Source organism: Carassius gibelio, chromosome B2 (assembly GCF_023724105.1).
Source record: "Carassius gibelio isolate Cgi1373 ecotype wild population from Czech Republic chromosome B2, carGib1.2-hapl.c, whole genome shotgun sequence".
In the NCBI taxonomy this organism is placed as follows: domain Eukaryota; kingdom Metazoa; phylum Chordata; class Actinopteri; order Cypriniformes; family Cyprinidae; genus Carassius; species Carassius gibelio.
The window spans coordinates 31641838-31664597 of record NC_068397.1 but is presented as its reverse complement, the minus strand read 5'-3'; the positions used below and the strand labels follow the sequence as shown (position 1 = coordinate 31664597).

At 40.4% G+C, this 22760-nt stretch overlaps 2 protein-coding genes across 4 annotated transcripts in view; one reads left to right on the top strand and one right to left on the bottom strand.

Moving 5' to 3' along the window:
• Nucleotides 1–4928, top strand: part of LOC127951406 (voltage-dependent calcium channel beta subunit-associated regulatory protein) — a 29520-nt gene extending 24592 nt beyond the window's left edge. For all 3 annotated transcript variants that reach the window (XM_052549282.1, XM_052549281.1, XM_052549283.1), the window contains one exon: nucleotides 771–4928. In XM_052549282.1, the coding sequence (XP_052405242.1) occupies nucleotides 771–2340 (1570 nt within the window). In that variant the 3' untranslated portion in view covers nucleotides 2341–4928. The remainder of the gene's footprint in view (nucleotides 1–770) is intronic.
• A 3182-nt stretch (nucleotides 4929–8110) lies between these two features.
• Nucleotides 8111–19929, bottom strand: LOC127951412 (serine/threonine-protein kinase STK11). The gene is made up of 11 exons (XM_052549296.1): nucleotides 19753–19929; nucleotides 17695–18268; nucleotides 12938–13021; nucleotides 12677–12766; nucleotides 12330–12462; nucleotides 12042–12178; nucleotides 11484–11611; nucleotides 10106–10163; nucleotides 9764–9954; nucleotides 9242–9481; nucleotides 8111–8534 (listed from the first exon to the last, which is right to left on the bottom strand). Exons 2-10 carry the CDS (start codon nucleotides 17979–17981, stop codon nucleotides 9270–9272), a joined length of 1320 nt encoding a protein of 439 aa, XP_052405256.1. The 5' UTR covers nucleotides 17982–18268; nucleotides 19753–19929; the 3' UTR covers nucleotides 8111–8534; nucleotides 9242–9269.
• Between the last annotated feature and the right edge of the window lie 2831 nt (nucleotides 19930–22760).

The window sequence follows — 22760 nt, the reverse complement described above, 5'->3', positions numbered from 1 at the left end:
CTAGAAAGCATGTTCCTAGTTTAGCTCCAACATGGCCATACACACTTTCCTGAACATTTCTTTTACTCCTGAAAACATTGATTAATTGCTTCAGGTGTGTATTCTTAAGGTTAAGCATAATCTGAGCCGGTCAGTGGCCCTCCAAGATCAGAACTGAACATCTCCGAATTAAGGGAACTTCATGCACCTTACCATTCAATTTCAGGATCCACAGTTCAATTCCTAAAGAAGCCTCGATGCATCTAAATTGTTTTAGTATCTGCATGGACACAAATCTTGGGCAAATGAAAATCATTGCTAAATTCTATAAAGATTCTGTTAACATGATACATTGTTCAGGTACAATCTAGAATGTTTATTAATTTATTAATTACTCACCCTCATGTCGTTCTGAACCCAGTAGACCTTCATTCAACTTCGGAACACAAACTTAGATATTTTTTTATGAAATCCGAGAGCTTTCTGACCCTCCATAGACAGAAACATAACTGAAATGTTCCCAGAAATGCTGATGTCACATGGACTATTTTACCAATGTCCTTACTACATTTCTGTGCCTTGACCGTGGTAGTGCCCTTTCTGTCTGGAGGGTCAGATTTCTCTCGGAAATATCTTAATTTGTGTTTCAAAGATGAACGACGATATTACGGATTTGGAACAACATGAGGGTGAATAATTAATGACTATCCCTTTAATCTGTTTGTCCCATGATCTCTACTAGAATGAAATAAAGCATCTTACCATAACATAACAGTCTTGTTTACCTTTAGGTTAGAGGTAGAAGCAGTAATGGAGCTCAGAGTCAACTCAGATGCAGTGAAAGACATGACTCCAACATTCCCCTCAACCCATGGACCTCCGGAAGTGGAGGATGGTGAAGAGGATGGACAGGAGATGATGGCAGAAGCATCAGGAGGCGGTGCTGAAGAGTTTGGACCAGTGAGGCATCAGGAGAGACTAGAGCAGCACAGCCTGTACCGAGACATCTGGAGCCTGAGAGCATCACTGGAGCAGTACGCCTCCTCCGACCTGAGCAGCAACGACAGGGACTCCACTCGCAGCGATGCTGACAGCGCTTGCTCAGCGGGAGCATCGAGAGCGGGCGTCCCTGGCTATCAGTCACAAGACATCGATGATGATATAGACGGGGACGGAGAGCTTCCATATGATGACGTGGTCAGGGAAGCCGAGCAAAGGAGAATTGGACACGACAGCGTAGACTCTGAGAGAGGAAGCGACGGAGAGGCAAACAACCGGAAGCTTCTGCAGATGGACAGCGGATACGCCTCAATCGAGGCTCCTTGCAAGGCTCCAGAGGAGTTCAGATTGTTTGGAAGTAGCTCCGGAAAGACCGCAACAGAGCGTCGTCGCTTTTTCACCAATTTTGGGCGTAAGGGCACGGTCTGTGAGAGTTTTGAGGCACAGGTTTTTAAGGAAGAGCTGGAAGACGAGGTATCGGAGAGCAGCCTAAGTTTGGAGACAGAGACTCCCGTTACGGGAGAACCTCAACCTGCGACCAAACACAGGCCGTGTTTCCGCCGCAGAGACTACAGCATTGATGAGAAGACAGAGGCACTGTTTAATGAATTCCTACGCCATGATCCCCAGTTTGACCAACAGGGCTCACCCTCCTTGCGTCACCGACATCGCTCCAGAATCCATCTCAGGAAGCAGTGGCAGCGCAGCAAACAGTACAGCGACCCCGGTGCCACTCGATTATCACCATCTCTAGAGCGTCAGCGCTGCTATCCACTCCGCCGAGGCGACAGCGCCAACTTCCCCTTAGACACACGCTACCACAGCACCTTGCCTCGCATCGCTAGCGCCGCGGACGAGGAGGTCAGCGAGGGAGCAGCGAGTATGGAATCGCCCGAGCCGGAAAAATCCAATCCAGAGCTGGAGGATGCTGATCCGCTCTCAGAAACAAGAAGTTCTGGTCCAGACCGGGAGGAAAACGCAAACAACAGCAGCAACAACACAAGCCCACATCTCTTTTCATTGCAAACGCAGGACACCAGTGCCAGGGACTGTGGGATACCGGAGGACTTGGGAACAAATGCTGATCCCGCAGATTCACATAAACATTCACAGATGGACCGTGGTGGACCAGTGGCTACATTTAGTTCTCATTTGCATTTACATACAAACACACTCAGCTCGAATCCCACTGATCCAGATCAGGACTCGGACTACATCCATTACATACACACTGAGATCAGTCCGTCAGACAAACTGGCGTCCACACTGGACGATCGGCTCTACTCCGACCTGAGGACTCAAAGAGGGAGTCAAGAGTGTGTCGTGACTGTAAACCGCACCTCACCAGATCTAGAAGAATAATGGCCAGTTTTACCAAGCAGAGCAAATTAGTGAGAGAGCGCAGTTCCAAAAGAGTCCTGATGGGTGTGGCAACTTCTGCGGGTGATTTACTAACAAGGTGCAAATTAAATAACACCGACGCAACATCTCAGTTACATATCTACCAAGACAATACACCAAGTGCAGCACAAATTAGAGCAGTTGCGAATAAAGAATAAAGAAATAAAGAAGCCATAGTAGGCTACATTTAAAAGAACCGGAGGCAAAAAAATGTTAGAAGTCGCAAGAGGTTTTGATAGGGATGGTATTGCGTGACTCCTAGCTGAGGGTTCCAATTCGTCTTTTATTTCCTGAAGCAAATTAAAAACAACATGACTTGGAAAATAATGTTATTAATGATCTTCTGCATTCCAAATTACGTCTGGGAAAAAAACAATTCTCTGCCTTCTACCATGCACTCTCTCATCTCTGCGGTGCCTCCTCCTAGCAACAAACTTCAGCCATTTCAAGCGCAAAATAGTTTAAGACCTGTTTTTTGGGGGTGTTAAATAATGGCACAAATGCTAGTAATTTGATGAGCACAAATGTTAGTAAAACTATACATTTTGCGTCTTAAAGGAAAACTAGAAATGCATACAATAACGTCAGGCGCAAAAGTAATTTCAGCGGTTATTATTCTCTGCACAATTCTATTGTTACAGCGCTGCCATAACATAAAAGAGGGATGACACATAGGCTCAGTGAGTTAGGGGAATTATTAAGATTACATATTATAAACAAAGTATGGGAGAAATATAGTCAGGGAAAACAAAACGTAAACACAACAAAGAGCGCAGCTCCGTGTCAGGACGCCGCTCCAGTTCTGGTTCTGGAAGGTGAAAACTCGGCTTCTTTTAAGCACACTATATCGCTCCCTAGCTGTAAGGAATCTGCACAATTAAACAAAGGCAAAAAGGTAATCACCCTAGAGGGCAGGCAAATAACTAAATAAATCAACACATACATACCCATGTAACAACTATTTTAACGCCAAAACAGAAATGGTACAGCGCCACCTGTTGGAAAACTGACTTTTTTTTAATTCAGATCTGTTTTTTGGATGTCAGTAACTCATTTTCCACAAACAGGGTGCTGGGAAACTAATGTCTTCATCATGTAAAGAACAAGAACTCGATAGCAACAGTGACACAGATCTAGATCTCGGCCATTATAATGAACAAACACCCCCCCCCCCCCCTTCGGCACTAGACACTTTCTTTGTGGAATCCAGAATGAAGAAAGCATTACTATGAATTTAAAAGACTTTGAATGTTTGTGGGTCATTCAGTTCTGAGTGAGAACAGCAGAAGAACAGCAAAAACTCCAAAACTCTACTTCGGTAGAATAAGAAACCTGATGAATACAAGCAAGCATGACGTCTAAGTGAACATTAGCAATAAATACACACAAGTAAAGAGTGAGGTGTGTTGTAACTAACTCAATAAAATACAGAGTCAAGTTTAAACCCTGGTGTGCTGACCATCAGGAAACAGTCATCATTTCACTAAATCTGTTTGGTGAAAGACATTACACACTTCAGAGTAAATGTAAGAGTTTAAACAGTGTGAACATATCCATCCTACGCTAGAAAACCTATTAACTTCATTTCACCAAGGGACTAAACATAGAAACATCTGCATTCAAACTAACTTCCACTGAAACAATCTGCAGACGTTTGGTGCTTCAATCACATTCCAGCCAAGACTCAATTACAATCAGCACTGAACATTTCTAATTAAACCCCTCTAGAACACTTCAGTGACAGTGAAGCTTGAGATTTAACATTGATGAGGGTTTTAAAAGCTCTATTTTATGAGTCCTGAACATCATGAATCAGTGTAATTAAAACATCAATGTAAAGATGATCAGCGATCAATATCTCAGTTTCATACCTTTATTCAGATCATGTTTAGCATCAGGAATGCAGGGTAGTGTTGGTGATTGTATATGTACATCTAGATCAATCTGAAGTATCATTTTTAAAGTATAATTCCTTTGCAATAGAGGTAATTTTGTTGGTTTAATGCAAAAAAAAATCATGTTCATTGAAAAAAAAGAAAACAATCAAGTTGACTGATTTAAATTGTCAGCTATTATCAAGGCGAATGAGACATATACATGTATGTTAAAATAAATGATTGCTTTTACACAATCATGACTGAAATCTGGAATTGTTTGGAAACAAAACTGATGTGTTGAAGTCTCAGGGTGAAGCATTACTTTAACCTCCAAAAACAAACTGATAGAAGCCTGTTGCATAGTTTAAAAATAAAAGAGTTATATACAGTCTAGGTACTGAACTGGGCTTGTTACCGTGGAAACAGACGTGTGAGGGGTCAAAGGTCACACGCCAGAGACAAAGCTGCTGATTCTGGACAATCTGGCCTTTTCCTCTCGCTGTATTTCTAGATTTCTCTGAATGATTGGTTTGAAACAGCAGCAGAAGAGGAACGCAGTGAGTTTCCTGCAGCTCCAAAAATACTGAAGAGCTTCCAATCGTCCATCAACAAACCCATGACCTCACTTCCTGTTGAGTCAGTCTCTCAGGAAGTGTTTGATTTCACCAATAACACAAAATAATAATGAAAGCCGATTTTAAAAACCATTTCTATTACCGTAATGACAATTAAGCACAAAATATTACTTACATTTTGATCATAAATGTATATATAAAAAAATGCTAATAACTAAAATTAGGTGTCTATATTCATCTGTATGGATTACAATAATGATAGTTTGGGGGTAAATGTGATTAATAGTCACAAAATAATTGACCGTTTTATCCTGTGAAGCAAAAAGTGATTCTGGTTTGAAGCAGAACTCTTGATCTGAGAGCGGTTCTGTGATGAAACACACACACACACACACACACACACTCACCCAGAGCTAGACGTGCGCTGAAGAACATCAGCAGAAGATCACGGATCCACAGAGCAGATCTTCATCGGATTCATCACCTGGGACTGAGCTCGGCTCAGATACAGACGAGGATTAGATTCGGTGGATCAAAAACAGATTTCAGAACAAATAAAACAGTTTGATGGTTCTACATATTAATAACTGAAATAAATGATTCCAGTTAATATAAATTGCAAGACAAACTCAAAAAAAAAAAGAAAGAATAATAATTTCGAGATATAAAGTCAGGATTGTGAGACCTAAGCTTGTAATTCTGAGGAAGAAAATCGTAATTGTGCCGTAATTGTGACAAAAAAGTAATACAACAACCTGAACTGTAATATGTAGGAAACCCCAAAATGTGGTTTGATTCTCAGATTTCAGACCCTAATATTTGCTTACAACAAAACAATTCTAAATAATAATTTTGTCAGAGGACCACAGCGTCCTGCGGTTTACTGCATTGAGACACCAGAGCAGCAGGTATAACAGCTGAATATATGAATAAAGCCAGGAATAAACGATTCCACGTAATGGAACAGATACGAGTGAAGCAGCAGTTACACAAGGCTTCAAGGCTTGGGAAGTCATGGCCTAGTGTTTGACTCCTAACCCTAGGGTTGTGGGTTCGAGTCTCAGAGGTGCTCTTGAGCAAGACACTGAACCCCAGCTGCTCCCCGGGAGACGCCGCATAAATGATGCACACTGCTCCAGGTGTGTGTGTGTGTGTGTGTGTGTGTGTGTGTGCACTTTGGATGGGTCAAATGCAGAGCACGAATCCTGAGTATGGGTCACCACACTTGGCTGTATGTCACTTCACTTTCAAACACGGTCATGAATTGAGTGAGAGCAGAGATGGAGGTTTTTCTTCAGACTGACCATTATTCACTTCTCTTTTTCTGTGAAAGGGACTTTACAAGTGCTACATTCATTTAGCAGATGCTTTTATCCAAAGCGACTTACTAATGAGGACAACAGAAGCAATCAAAAACAACAAAAGAAAAATTATATATAACTGCTATAACAAGTCTTAGTTTAAACACAGTACACATAGCAAGGCTTTTAAATAATACAATAAAAAGAAAACCAAAAGAATAGAACAAGCTAGTGTTAGAGTTTTTTTTATAATTGTATAATAAATGAAAAGAAAAAAGAATAGAATAGTGAGTGTTAAAGTTAGAGGGTCAAATAAAGATGGAGGAGATGTGTTTTAAGCCGATTCTTTAAGATGGATTGAGTTGGGGAGGTCATTCCACCAGAAGGAACATTTAATTTAAAAGTCTGTAAAAGTGACTTTGTGCTTCTTTGGGATGAACAATCGAGCGACGTTCACTTGCAGAACACAAGCTTCTAGAGGCACATAAGTCTGAAGTAACAAATTTAGGTAAATGGGTGCAGAGCCAGTGGTAGTTTTGTAGGCAAACATCAATGCCTTAGATATTATGCGAGCAGCTATTGGAAGCCAGAGCAAATTGATAAACAGAGGTGTGACGTGTATTCTTTTTGGCTCATTAAAAATTAATCTTGCTGCCGCGTTCTGGATAATTGTAAAGGTTTGATATAACTGGCTGGAAGACCTGTCAAGAGAGCATTGCAATAGTCCAGCCTGGACAGAACAAGAGCTTGAACAAAGAGTTGTGCAGCATGTTCCCAAAGAAAGGGCTTGATCTTCTTGATGTTGAATAAATCAAATCTGCAGGACCGGACAGTTTTAGCAATGTGGTCTGAGAAAGTCAGCTCATCATCAATCATAACTCCAAGGCTTCTAGCTGTTTTTGAAGGAGTTATGGTTGATGTGTCTAACATGATGGTGAAATTGTGATGGAACGATGGGTTTGCTGGAATCACAAGCAGTTCTGTCTTGGCAAGGTTGAGTTGAAGGTGATGGTCCATCATCCAGGAAGAAATGTCTGTTAGACAAGCTGAGATGCGAATAGCTACCGTCGGATCATCAGGATGGAATGAGAGGTAGAGTTGAGTGTCATCAGCATAGCAGTGGTATGAAAAGCCATGTTTCTGAATGACAGAACCTAATGATGCCATGTAGACAGAGAAGAGAAGTGGTCCAAGAACTGAGCCCTGAGGCACCCCAGTAGTTAGATGATGAGACTTGGACACCTCACCTCTCCAAGATACTTTGAAGGACCTATCTGATAAGTAAGACTCAAACCATTGAAGTGTGGTTCCTGAGATGCCCTTTGCCAGTAGCGTTGATAGGAGGATCTGGTGGTTAACCGTGTCAAAAGCAGCGGACAGATCAAGCAGGATAAGTACTGAAGATTTGGATTCAGCTCTTGCCAGTCTTAGAGCTTCAACAACTGAGAGCAAGGCCGTCTCAGCTGAATGTCCACTTCTGAAGCCAGATTGGTTGCTGTCAAGGAGATGTTGTGTGTGAGAGATGCAGAGACTTGGTTGATGAGGAGGAGGAGGAGGAGGAGTTGTTACAAATATAACTTTTAGGTAAATCCTTTGAGTCCGAAACCACACGATGGTGAGAAAATGACAGAATCTCAGGAACATTTGACTCGAGGCCTTTACGTATAAAACAACATAAAGGTATTGATAATGTACATTGTAATGCATTGCATCTTTTCATAATTATTAAAACACAATGTTTGCAGATATTTGTGACTTTCTACTCTCACAATTCTGATATATTTTTTTAAGTTTGGAGAAGAAAGTGGAAACTCCTACACAGAGTCATAACTCTAAAATCTTGAGGGGGAAAAAAACCTCTGAATTCCAAGATTTCAATTCAGAATCTGCAATCGAAAAACAGTCAGAACTTTGAAATAATTCGAAATTAAAACCAATTTCCAACAAAAGGCATGCAAATAAAGACCACAAGCTCAGCTTCAGTTGGGATGTGTTTTATATAAATAATATTTAAAAAATATTTATCGGGAAAAACAAACCAAAAGGGGAAATGAACCCAAAGTCCTGCGGCGAGCAGCTCTCCGTCCACATCACAGCATGCAGTTCAGTTTGATCATCATCATCATCACCTGCAGCATACTTCCTTTACACCAAACCATCTGCATCTTTAACAGCAGGAAAATTAAAAGACTAGGGTTTAAAATGAAACGTAAGGTCGGTCCGGTCCGACAACCGAATGGATGATCCTCAGCAGCAGAGGAGGATTGTGGGAAACGTCTCCACTCTTTTACAGCATTCTCAAGTAAAGTCAGTCCTGGCACTGTGTGTTTGAGTTCATCATCACTGCAGAAGTGTGCGTCGAAAACAGCGCTAGAAACTGACTGCTGGGAAATGACATAAACCTGCAGAAAATAGAGAGAGAGAGAGAGATAGAGAGAGAAAATCATAACGGTGTTAAAATATGAATGTATTTTTGGTGAAATCTGAACCAATCATGTGCCCTCTCTTTCAGACGTAAACATCAGCGTGATCTGCTTTGTATTAATTACATGCCATTCTCGTTACACTATGCCTTTTAATGCCTTTGCATTTGCAATTTCCACGTCCACAAGTGAGAGGAAAGTGCAAACAGGTTTACATCCAACTGCATGCAATCGAGCAGAGCTGAAGAAGAACGAGATAAATATAGACACGCAGAGAGAGAGAAGAGTCTGAGTCACCTGCTCTATCAGAGAGAGAGAGAGAGAGAGAGAGAGACTGAGTCACCTGCTCTATCAGAGAGAGAGAGAGAGAGAGAGAGAGACTGAGTCACCTGCTCTATCAGAGAGAGAGAGAGAGAGAGAGAGAGACTGAGTCACCTGCTCTATCAGAGAGAGAGAGAGAGAGAGAGAGAGAGAGAGAGAGACTGAGTCACCTGCTCTATCAGAGAGAGAGAGAGAGAGACTGAGTCATCACATTCACTGTGGCATCTCATCAGCATGAGAGGAACCCCCCCCTTTTTTACTGTATTTTTGATCAAATAAACACAGCCTTGAGCAGAAGAGACTCTTTCAGAATCGTTCTAATCTATCTGAGTGACCTCCTGTGGAGTGACCCCGTGATGAGTCACCTGTACAGAGGAGCAGGTGTGCAGCGGGTCATTGCTGCTTGCAGGTGGGAAGCTTGCGGATCTTGCTGGCGGCGGAGAGGCCCTTCCTGGAGGGATTGGAGGAAGAGCTGGAGCGCCGCTCGGATTTAGGCTTCAGTGCAGCCGACTCCGTCCCGTTCACACACACCGGTTTGGCCACGGCACAGGTGCGCTCCGGAGCACGCTCTTCTTCCTCATCCTCCTCATCCTCCGGGACCTGCCCTGTTCACACACACACACACACACACACACACACAGGAGCGTTAGTTAACATTAGTGTCCAACACACAGACAACACAACAGCAGCAGTGAACAACTGTGTGGAACCAGAGAAACTGACAGGACACTCCACAAATAATAAACTAAGATCCACCTTTACACACACACACACACACACACAGAGAGTGACACTAATCAGAGCAGGTCAAACAGTTCAATACTAACGAAGTGCAGAAAGTCATCTGTGGGCGGAGTCAGTGTGCTCACTAAGCCCCGCCCCCTCACCTGGCACAGTGAAGTCCTGAGTGTATATGATGTCATCCTCTCCGTCGAAGAGCTCGTCCTCGTCCTCAGTGTAACCGTGCAGATCCTCCAGGTACGGCATCACCGTCAGGCTCCTCCAGGGGTCACGCGTCTCTGCGCTGGGGGGGATGGGCACCGGAGGCTCCGTGGGGGGGTGTTTCTTACGCACCCAGCTAAACAGGAAGAGGAAGTGACCCGTGAGACCAATCAGGGTTATTACAGTTTACAAAAACGGTCCATTATTGGAAATTTAAAACGGTTAAAATAAAATACACAAGCACTGCGTTCGATCGGTCCTTGATACTTCTGCACTGATGCACTCACTTGTGTTGTCTGATGCGCTGTATTGAAAACCTCTTGACAGGATCATATTCCAGCATCCCTGCGGATAAAAACAGCTCAGATGAAGGAAGCGTAGACACATGCACAGACATCAGGATCAGTCCGAGAGCTTTAAATCAGACAGATGTCATGCTCCAGGAGGAAACACTCACATCACGACTGACTGACCTCACCAGACTTTAACAAAGCCACGAAAAATGCTTTTCAGATTACCTCAAATACACACAATATTATACACACATGCATGCCCCAGACTATATTTTAAAGTATTTTTTATTTAGTAATAATTTATAAACCTGAAAGCTCAAATGTAAGAGATTCTGGGTTTCTGTCTCACATTTGAGCTTGATGTTTAAATATGTCTTGAAGCAGTCTGAACTGCACAATAAATAGTTTCAGTTGTTATTATGATACACTGTAACACAATAAACTGTTAAAGCTCTATGTAACACTGAAACAGAACATTGTGTTAGGAGATGAGCACGTGCGACCGCTCTGTGTGTGTGTGTGTGTGTGTGTGTGTGTGTGGGCATGTTTTTGTGACATATCAGGACACAACTCTGTATAATGTCATGGGTATGACACAGGTATTACAAGGAGAGCGTGACTTATGAGCACATAACCTATGTCCCCATTTTTCAAAACACTTATAAATCATACAGAATGAGTTTTTTTGAGAAAGTAAAAATGCACAAAGTTTCCTGTGAGGGTTAGGGTTAGGTGTAGGGTTGGTGAAGGGCCATAGAATTTACAGTTTCTACAGAATAAAAACCATTACACCTATGGGATGAACACACTTTACACAAAAACAAACACGAGTGTGTGTGTGAGTGTGTGTGTGTGTGTGTGTGTGAGTGAGTGAGTTCACTCATGAGGGTTCGCTCTGATGAAGCTCTCAAACACAGACTGCTCCAGCATCAGTGCTGAACATTACAGTCACAGCGCCACCTAGAGGTCAAACATCTGAGCTTGAAACACTGCTGCTTGAGCACAACAGAGAGGTTTATTACAAAAAGAAAAAAAAAATCTAGATCTTGAACTCAGGACACATTTAATCTTCGTAATATACTGACATTAAAACATTCTACTATGTATAAAATATACCATATTCAATTATTTTCATTCAAGGGGTCACGAACTAAGAAACCAATATTCCCCTCCAGCAGAGTCATCACGCTCCTCTTCTACTGTGCTCTGTCTGTTTAGCAGCGCTCTCTTACTCCTGACAGTGAAATAGATGGAGATGTGTATATATTTAGATCTTCGAGACGGTGCAGTGTCTTCATTAGACCCAGCGTTCATCATCATCTCTCTGAGAGACGCTCTACACGGATGAATCGGAGGAGGTTTGGTGGCTCACCTCTCAGCAGGTCAGACAGCTGCGGGCCGCACTCCTCAGGAACCGTGTAGTCCCCCTTCCCAATGTTCTCGAATAGCTTATAGATGTTGTCCCCCTCGAACGGGTACAGACTCGTGGTGATGTTGTATCTGTGAGGAGACACGGATCAGATGATCTCAGAGAGCAAGGACTCGTGGAAGTACAAACCCTGGTCATTTTCTCCACTGGGAAATCCATTATTAATAAAGTGTTAATGTGACGGATGTGTTGAACCCATCTGTTCACTCCATTTCAGCTTATTTTGTAAAATGCGTTTAGCAGCAGAATTCATGGTGGGAAAACTACATTACCCATGATGCTGTGCAGAAAATCCCACCAATCAAAGTCACAGCCAGGAATAAATATATGATTAAATCTGTGCAATAAATTTCCAGCTCTTGAGGATTAAAACATTAATACATCTCTTTCTTTTAGTTAATTCTGAATTGATTAGGAAGTTTTGGTCTAATTTACACTCCAATATAATTAACCTGGACTTGGATCTGGACATAAATGATGTCGGGGTCTGGAGGAACTCACAGTGTGACCCCAGCAGACCAGATGTCCACCTTGAACCCTGAAAACGTGTCCAGGCCGTTGGCGATCTCTGGAGGCTGGAACGCTGGTGACCCCTGACTCGTCCGACACGTGTCGTCCTCCGCAAACGGGTGGAGCGCCTGGGGGTCAGAGAGCAACACCGAGTCAGTGCAGGAGCTGATCCGACCTGCTTTAACCCTTTATACCTGCAATCTGCATCAGTGGCAGATCTGTGCTCAGTCTGAGAGGTGGTCTTTCCTCTGTGTATCAGACTATAACACACCGTCTCACCTCTGCTACTCCCAGGTCAGAGATCTTCAGCGCCCCGTCTGTGGTCAGCAGCAAGTTCCCTGGTTTAATATCTTTGTGTACGATTCCCTGGCTGTGCAAGTATTCAAGACCATCCAGAAGCTGGCAGAAGTACCTGAGAGAAGAACGACAGAGAGAGACATGTTTCAGAAAAATGAGAATTGATTAGAATTGAGTCAGATATGAAACAGAGCAGAGATGCTCAGCAGAAACACTCACAGATGCATTTTACTGTAACGTGCTCAAACTCTGAATATTAAGACTGTTTTGCTAGATTCAATTCAGCTTAGTTTTTAAATCTTGTGTGTGTGTGTGTGTGTGTGTCTCACCCGTGAGCTTGAAACACTGGAAATCTCTTCTCTGGAACGCTGTCCAACATCTCCTGCATCCCACAGACACAATACTCCATCACCATATACGTGCAGCAGCGGTTAAGGGGTTAACACACTCCAGCACATTCACAGCACACACTCATTTCTGGGAGAGATACTGCTTTAAGACAGAGAGTGTGAAGCAGAGCTGACGCAGCACACACACACACACACACACACACACACACACACACACACACACTCCGGTGGAAAGGATATATCTTCTGCTTCTCATCGTTGTACAGCACATCCACCAGCTGGATGATGTTTTTGTGCTGTAGTCGTCTCAGCAGCTGAATCTCCCTGCAGAACAACAGAAGACACACACGTCTATTAAACACACACACACACACACCTCCCATCTGCTCACGTGTGAGTGAATCACTGGTTAACACTAAACCAGCTGCTGTTTCAGACAGGTTCAGGTTTGGGGAGAGAGAGACACAAACATCTGTAGAGTAAACAATCAGATAAAGCATCAACTTACTCAAAGAAACGTGTGTGTGTGTGTGTGTGTGTGTGTGAGTGTGTAGTGATCCTGAGAGTAACCATGTTTCCACACGACTGAAATAGCAGCAGGCTGAATACACACACACACACACACACACACACACACACACACACACACACACACACGTGTGCTGCGGGACAGGGTTTATTCATCGTTCTGGGATTCCCTTCTTCAAAAACATTCAAACCCAGCGATGTCTTACAATCAGGAGAAGACAACGAGATCAACCGAGCGGCGTCTCATCTCACACCGAGCACACTACAGCCTCACTAGGCATCCAAACACTGCTGCCTTCTCACTTCCTGTTTCCTGTGCTCCCGCTGAGGCCCTGGCACGCTCACACACACACACACACACACACACACGTGTGCTGCGGGACAGGGTTTATTCATCGTTCTGGGATTTAGGGGTGGGCGATATCTCGATATTTAAAATATATCGAGATATTTTTTAAACACGATATGGATTTTGACATATCGTATATATCGATATATTGTTTATATTCTGATTCCGCCACTTTGCTTGTTTGCCTTCCCTGTGCTGTGCTCGCCCCCCCGCCTCCTTGCTTTTGTCCCCTCTCACCTCGCGTGTAGAGAACTAGTCAAAAAAAAAAAATTATATGGAGATACTTCAGTTTTAAGGCGTAGGGCGAACGGCAGGCAGATGTCTACTGTAGGGCCCAATGAAACGCGGAGGGAATCGCGCAATCCAGTCATAAAACTGGAATTTACAGTTTAACGCGGAATGTCACGGAATTGGTCAAATTTTAAATGAATTAATCAAAAGTCGGTCATGCACTTACATCAAATCGCGAAATGGACTAATATCTGCAAATATTAACCCGGAAAAGTCTATTTAAATATGAATCCTGCATGTTTTGCGTGTCTGTGTCAACGAATGGAGCAGAAGCGCGTCTTCATTCATTAAACACGGAAGCTCGCATAACGCTCGCGCTGATTTCATTGTCTTTCCTCTCTCTAAATAAAGACGTGAACACATGAGGAACATCTCCAGAACTGCACTGAGAGTCACTTCATGAGCATCTGACCGTTTGATTTGAGTAAGACTAGCTCATATCACATCATAGACTGTGGTATCACATACACAGAACTGTAAAGGTGAACCCGTCAAAATAAAAGTATTTGACAGAAATCTATTACTATTGTACAGCAGAATGTAGATAGCCCACTACTACTACTATTAAAATGAAACTAACATAATTTTATAAGGAATAATCACACAACATTTCTCCCATGTTTTATTTTTAATAGTAAATCCCCTTTGTTTACCAAAAAAAAAGTTTGCTTCATTTTAAATAATTAAAAGATAAATTAAATGAATGTTTTATGCCTTCATTTGATAATCAGAAAAATGTAAATACACAGAATTTCTGAAGGGAAAAAAACATTTCACATAAGGCTATTTTAAGAATTGTTTTTAACTAATTAAGTTGTTTTTATGCATTTAAATAATTGCACATGCTAAAACACAGAATTAGGTAACAATAAAACATATGGTGAAGAAAAAAATAAAATGTTTCATAGGCCCCTTAACATGTAATATTTGCCATATTTGTTTTTGCAGTAGTTTTTTGGGGGTTATTTTTCCTGTAAAGATATCGAGATATATATCGTATATCGAGATATAGCAAAATATATCGAGATATATTTTTTGCTCCATATCGCCCAGCCCTACTGGGATTCCCTTCTTCAAAAACATTCAAACCCAGCGATGTCTTACAATCAGGAGAAGACAACGAGATCAACCGAGCGGCGTCTCATCTCACACCGAGCACACTACAGCCTCACTAGGCATCCAAACACTGCTGCCTTCTCACTTCCTGTTTCCTGTGCTCCTGCTGAGGCCCTGGCACGCTCTCACACACACACACACACACACACACACACACACACACACACACACCGATGGCCTGTGTTTTAGGTTTAATATATCCAAACATTATTAATGCAGGTGTAAGTGCAGGTTAAATGCTTTCATGTCTTGTGTGTAAAAGCCTCTTCAGACGCAGCTTCTGTGTTTCCTCTGCACTGCAAAGATTCATTTTATTAATAATGATCTCATTTGTTTGGTAAGAGCCCAAATGTCTTATTCTAATTCACTGATTAAATGTAATAATTGACGCTTTCCTCTCAATAACGACTGAGAGCGGTGATTACGCACCTGATTACAGCGATGTGGATGGAAACATTATTTCATTAAAGTGATGGTTTGCAAAGATCAAGCTTGATCTAGTTCAGGACTGTTTTGATTATCATAACCTTATAAACTATTTTAAGGGAGATTATTTTGTGAATAAAATAGTTTATCCAAAAATAAAACGTCTTATCGCTTACCTTTATTTTGTTTCTTATCCGTATGAATTACAAAAGAAGATGCCAGACAAATTAATGTGTCATTCAGTAACTTGTCGGTCATCTATTTTGTGCCAAATATATGTGATATATACATGTGAATCGTCACATATTTGAATCGATCCGGCTTGAGGTTAATCGTTATAATCGTGGCTCATCTAGTGAACACATTAATGAAACATGCTCAAGTCTTATGCAGGAATGATGTGTAAGTCCTGCTCGTGTCTCATACTCGTGTGCAGAGCCTGATATCAAACAATAATCTGGGGAAATAGTGATTAATGACAATATTCATTTTGATTCAGATGATATCTTGATTTGAATCGACTCTTATTTTCAGGGAAGGACTCTTAAATCCCAGGAAATGGATCAGTCGAGCCTGTTTTCAGTTAAAGCACAGAACACTGAAGATCAATAAACTTTGTGCTTTGGCACTTTTAATATGAAACCATGCTCAGATTTCAGATTGTGTTCGTAGTTTCGCAGTATTTAAACAATAAATGCAGGTTACATGAGACAACAGGTGAACTTTAATACTAGTTATAGCACAAAATAAACTCCACAATCCTGTCTCATGTAATCCTGTCTCAGATTATAACGACTATAATCATCTCATTAATCTCAGAAAACATCATCTGTGACCATAAACTCATTAATCAGACACAAGAATCAACTCTTTCTGCTCAATATATAACACTCTTCTTATACTGTTCTTTAATGTTTTTATCACAGCCACTAATTAAATGTTCATAGTGCAAACTGTTATTGTAACTTAATTATTATAAAAACTTCATTAAGTGTAATTTCAGCAGCTGTGTAAAATAGACACGTAATCCCTGATTCACCTTGTGGTGTGTGTGTGTGTGTGTGTGTGTGTGTTTCTCTGGAGTGAGGGTGCTGTCTTATAAGGGTGCTGTCTATGTAGTGTGTCACTGGTCTTGGCTCAGAGCCGGTTCTTCTCACAGAGTTTAAACCCAGACCAAACACACGTGTCGTGGCTCAGCAGGGTTGAGAAGCCGCTCTAAACGCTCTCGTGTCTCCTCTATTTAAAGCTGAGGCCTGTGGCTTCACTACACATTATTTTAATTAATTTAACTGCTCGTGTGATTAAACGGCAAAAAGAGGAGATGGAGATTACATTACACAGTGCAGAACAAGACGAGTGTCAAGAAACGTTTCTGAAGTGAACATCCACAAGCCATTGCACTTCCATCACGTGATGTAATGTTTATGATTTAAACAGATCGTTCAGAAAGAGAAGAACAAAACAACGGGTTATCTGTGGAGAAACACTGCGTTACAGTCACTGAATGAGGATAACATTAACCAGCAGAAGAGGAAACGCAAGATTATGAACTTCAATATAAATAACATTTATTGCATATTATTTAAATAAAGTGTAAAATATAATATTAAAATTGTTGTATAATTAAATACAAAAAAGAATATTAAAATAATAATTTGTAAAAAAAACAACAAAAAAAACAAGTAATTTTTTAAGATCTTGTTAAAATATGTCTCCTGAAACTATTAATTTCTCAAATTAAATAACTTTTTTAAAAGTAAAATTTTAATATAAATATTTTTTATAAATAATTATATTAAATAAAAATAGATTTTAATACATAAAAATATTTAAACATTTCATTTAAAAAAATCATAATTTTTTTTTACCATACTATAATAAATATTTTATAAACAAAGATTTCATTTTTAATATTTATTTTATAAATAATAAAAAAAACAAAAAATATTTTTATAAATAAAAAAATAAACATTAACCATATTAATAACCAATTAAATATATTACATAAAATATTTTATAAATATTTTATTTTTTAATATTAAATTTAAAATTTACATTTTAAACATAAAATAATTGTATAAAAAAATATGAACCATAAATATATTGAATAAAATATTTTATAAATAAAGATTAATTAATTATTTTAAAAAAATGTATCAAAATAATTTTATAAATAAAAATATCCATGTTTTATAAATCTTGATCTATTATTCTAAATAGAAATCGAGTTGATTTTGACTCATGTTGGTGTTCAAACTCAAAGGTAAAGGAAGCCAGCAGCTCTTACTTCTTCACATTGGCCTCTCCGTTGGGAATCCTGCGGAGTTTCTTCTTCTTCAGGATCTTAACGGCTCTGCGACACAGAGTCTCCGAGTCCAGCATCTCCTTGACCTTCCCGTAGGAGCCTTCCCCGAGCAGATCTCCCATCAGGTACTTCCCGATCAGCTTGGCACGCTTGCGTCGGGGCTGGTAGATGACCTCGGTGGAGTCGATGCGGTGGATGAAGGTGTCCATCCCCATCAGCTCGTTCTCTGTCAGGTACTCCAGATGCTGGAGCTCTCCACCCACACTCATCTTCCTCTCGCTCGCCCTCCGACGATTCAAACGCCCGACGGGAAGATTCGTATTCCGAAGCAGTAGAGATTGGGAAGATCAGTCAACGGATAAACGTCTGTTAAACGGCAGAAGCAGCATCGCTCAGTGAAAGCAACAGATCCGAACGATCAGTGAAACGCTGGGATCACTGCACATCTCTGCAGATCTCCACACCTCGCATCCGTCCCAGAAACACCCGAACGCTCTCTTGGTGAAGATTACTGATCTGACTTCAGCTTTACCGGAAACACTCGACCGAGATCCACCTAAGAGAAACAAGACACGATCAGTCAAAGAGCTGATTATGAAGCAGCACAACAGGCTTTGTTATTATCACCTCATATATATAACGCTGTGGGATCTTTCACTTCTCTTTCTCACGTCTATAGTCCCGCTGTCTCTCAATCAGAAGACGTTTTGGTGATTTTGTGTGTCTTACAGCGAAGAAATCAATAGAAAATGTAACAAATATTTAGGGGTGCTCCGATCACGATCGGCCGATCGTTAATGCGCATCTCGTCAGTAAAGCCGGTTTTCTAATCAGCGGTTAATTCCATCAGGTGCGTGATTTCACATAGAGCAGCTGTTACTACACAGAGCCGTTGTTAACTGAGAAGATGGGCCAATAAACGCTGAAAATTAACGTGATTTGCGCATCTTCTCAGTTAACAACGGCTCTGTATAGTAACAGCTGCTCTATGTGAAATCACGCACCTGATGGAATTAACCGCTGATTAGAAAACCGGCTTTACTGACGAGATGCGCATAACGATCGGCCGATCGTGATCGGAGCACCTCTACAAATATTTGTCCCAGTGACATACTTCAAGTTAAATATAGAGTACACACAATTTTATTCTCATACACGCGATACTCATATTTATAGTATAGAGCAAATCTGTTTATATTGTCACAAATGTAACTCTGCTATTGTATATTTGGAGAAATAGACACCAATACACTGGGTCAGAATGATTGATTATTAATCTTTTATGCCAAAAATCGTTAGGATATTAAGTTTCATGTTCCATGAAGATATTTAGTAAATGTCCTAATGTAAATAAATCAAAACTTCATTTTTGATTAGTAATATACATTCTGAGAACTTCATTTGAACAACTTTAAAGAGGATTTTCTCAATATTTAGATTTTTTTGCTCCCTCAGATTCCAGATTTTCTAATAGTTGTATCTCAGACTAATATTGATCTATCCTCACAAACCACACATCAATGGAGAGATGATTTATTCAGCTTCAGATGATGTGTTAATGCTCAGGTCACTCATCACATCAGTTAGATGTGCTATAATGTGTTCTTTTACCACAGTATCGGCTGAAGTGGCGAGTAAACATTGTGGTAAATGAGCAAGCTAATCCTAAAACAGCAGAGTTTACCTCAGTAATGTGTTTATTGTGTGATAATATGACAGCAGAGACAGATAAACACACAATCCGGACTCATGCGGTGAAAATCTGAGGTAAAATAAGGAAAGCGAGATGTTTGTCGATCGATCTGATCATCTGATCATGTAATGCGGATAATCGATCGAAGCCCACAGCTCCACACAAACCCTCACACACCGTCAGGAGCTTAATAAGAGTGTTTTGATGAGTGTGTGAGTGAGTTTGTGCGCTAAAAGACTGTTTGTGTCGACGGTAGCGAGCGTGTTTGATCTGCGGCGGTTAACATTGACGTTAGCGGCGGCTAACAGTCATCTGTGACGGGGAATAAACTCGACAAACTCACTGACCTGAGGCTGTAATCATCAGCACGACTCAAAGACTCAGAGACTCGCGTTTCTTCTCGTGTTCTGCTCTTCATTCGTTTATTTTCTCGCATCTGTTCGTCACAGCTGCTGCTGCTTCAAGGCTGCCGCCATCTTGTTTACCTCCCTCCCCTTGCACTGCGCATGCGCCACAGCTGCCTCCAGCGGGAAACACATCATACATCGAAACTATACAATAATATACAGTTTATATCAATATATTAGACATTATACTACCACGGAAACATTGACTACGTTTGCACACAATTCAAATGATATTTGGGTAATATTGAGATTAAACTTTATAACATGAACACGATTAAAGCTACTATAATTGTGTTCAAATATGTGCGCATAGCGAAAAAAAAAACGCCTAAAACAATAGACACTGTAAAAAAAATAGCAATACTTTTACTGGTTATAATGGTACTTTTATTGGTTTTAATGTAAACTGTAATTATGTCTCTATCGGTACACTGCAAAAAAAAAAAAAAAAAAAAAATGCCCCCCTCTATCTCCCTCTCTCTCTGTGTGTCTCTCTCTCTCTCTCTCTCTCTCTCTCTCTCTCTCTCCCCCCCCTCCCTCTCTCTCTCTCTGTGTGTGTCTCTGTGTCTCTCTCTCCCTCTCTCTCTCTCTCTCTCTCAGTTTGAAATTGTGTTCAAATATGTGCGCATAGCGAAAAAAAAAAACGCCTAAAACAATAGACACTGTAAAAAAAATAGCAATACTTTTACTGGTTATAATGGTACTTTTATTGGTTTTAATGTAAACTGTAATTATGTCTCTATCGGTACACTGCAAAAAAAAAAAAAAAAAAAAAAATGCCCCCCTCTATCTCCCTCTCTCTCTGTGTGTCTCTCTCTCTCTCTCTCTCTCTCTCTCTCTCTCTCTCCCCCCCCTCCCTCTCTCTCTCTCTGTGTGTGTCTCTGTGTCTCTCTCTCCCTCTCTCTCTCTCTCTCTCTCAGTTTGAATCAGGGAGATGTGATCCTCTCCTGAGTGTCTGATGAAGTCCAGAAGCGGGTCAGTGATATCTCCTGGGTGTGATGTGGAGATGGAGGCGTGTGTTGGCTCGGCTGGTGATGTGGGTTATATTTAACTAGTGTTAACCCTGTGGAATGTCAAACTCAAGCTCGGATTACAAACACACTCTCTTCCCTCGTTACAGTCGGTCTTAATGAGCACAGACACACATCAAACCGCAGATTCTCCACTATCTCTCTTGAGTTTCTTTGTAATGCTCATTAATGATGCAGCAATTGGAGCTGTAATGTGTGTTTATCCCTTAACTAATACTAGTAACTAATACTAGTAACTCACTAACCTGTGCATTAACTAGCAGTGCTGGAGAATTCAGAGTGAATGCGAAACCATTAATGTCATGCAAAGACTCTAGCAACATCACAAAAACTCATTAAATAACAGTGAGCAACGGACATTAAGAGAAAAGCTGATTTGTTAACTGCAATCACTTTGAATAGAAGTTTGTGCTCGATGAATAGCTGTAGATATGATGTTGAGCATGTGTGTCTCCCTCTGGTGGTGCTTCAGCTTATGAGACACAAATAAAGCTGTATAAAAACTCATACAGCGCTTTCTGCATCTCTGAATGTGAATCCAAGGGAATTTCTCTGATGAAATTAACATTACACATGATCAGGTACAGCACAATATTCTCTCGCAATTTATGACTGTTTGTCTCGCAATACTGAAGTTTTTTTTTTGACAAAATTCTTGTTTTTTCTCACAATTTTTTTTTTCCTCTCTCGCAATTTTCTGACTTTTTCCTCGTAATTCTGACTTTTTTTTTTTGTAATTCTGACTTTTTTTGTAATTCTGGCCTTTCTCTCTCGCAATTCTGACTTTTTTAGACAAAATTCTGACTCTTTTTCTCACAATTATGACTTTGTTTCTCTCGCAATTATGACTTTTTTTCTCTCGCAATTATGACTTTTTTTCTCTCGCAATTATGACTTTTTTTCCCTCGCAATTCTGACTTTTTTTCTCTCGCAATTCTGACTTTTTTTCTCTCGCAATTCTGACTTTGTTTCTCTCGCAATTCTGACTTTTTTTCTCTCGCAATTCTGACTTTTTTTCTCTCGCAATTCTGACTTTGTTTCTCTCGCAATTCTGACTTTTTTTCTCTCGCAATTATGACTTTTTTTCTTTCGCAATTATTACTTTTTTTCTCTCGCAATTATGACTTTTTTTCTCTCGCAATTATGACTTTTTTTTTCTCGCAATTATGACTTTTTTTCTCTCGCAATTATGACTTTTTCCTCACAATTCTGACTTTTTTCTTAAAATTCTGACTTTTCTCGCAATTCAGACTTTTTTTGTAATTCTGGCCTTTCTCTCTCGCAATTCTGACTTTTTTAGACAAAATTCTGACTCTTTTTCTCACAATTATGACTTTGTTTCTCTCGCAATTATGACTTTTTTTCTCTCGCAATTATGACTTTTTTTCCCTCGCAATTATGACTTTTTTTCCCTCGCAATTCTGACTTTTTTTTTCTCGCAATTATGACTTTTTTTCTCTCGCAATTATGACTTTTTCCTCACAATTCTGACTTTTTTCTTAAAATTCTGACTTTTCTCGCAATTCAGACTTTTTTTGTAATTCTGGCCTTTCTCTCTCGCAATTCTGACTTTTTTAGACAAAATTCTGACTCTTTTTCTCACAATTATGACTTTGTTTCTCTCGCAATTATGACTTTTTTTCTCTCGCAATTATGACTTTTTTTTCCTCGCAATTCTGACTTTTTTTCTCTCGCAATTATGACTTTTTTTCCCTCGCAATTCTGACTTTTTTTCTCTCGCAATTATGACTTTTTTTCTTTCGCAATTATTACTTTTTTTCTCTCGCAATTATGACTTTTTTTCTCTCGCAATTATGACTTTTTTTTTCTCGCAATTATGACTTTTTTTCTCTCGCAATTATGACTTTTTCCTCACAATTCTGACTTTTTTCTTAAAATTCTGACTTTTCTCGCAAT

What these genes read in the sequence shown, in the direction of transcription:
- LOC127951412 (XM_052549296.1), bottom strand. Translation starts at nt 17,981, where the DNA reads ATGAGTGTGGGTGGAGAGCTCCAGCATCTGGAGTACCTGACAGAGAAC. An exon ending in GGAGAGGCCAATGTGAAGAA is followed by an intron (nt 13,022 to 17,694) that starts GTAAGAGCTGCT and finishes GTTGTTCTGCAG; the next exon opens with GGAGATTCAGCTGCTGAGAC. An exon ending in AACGATGAGAAGCAGAAGAT is followed by an intron (nt 12,767 to 12,937) that starts ATATCCTTTCCA and finishes CCGCTGCTGCAC; the next exon opens with GTATATGGTGATGGAGTATT.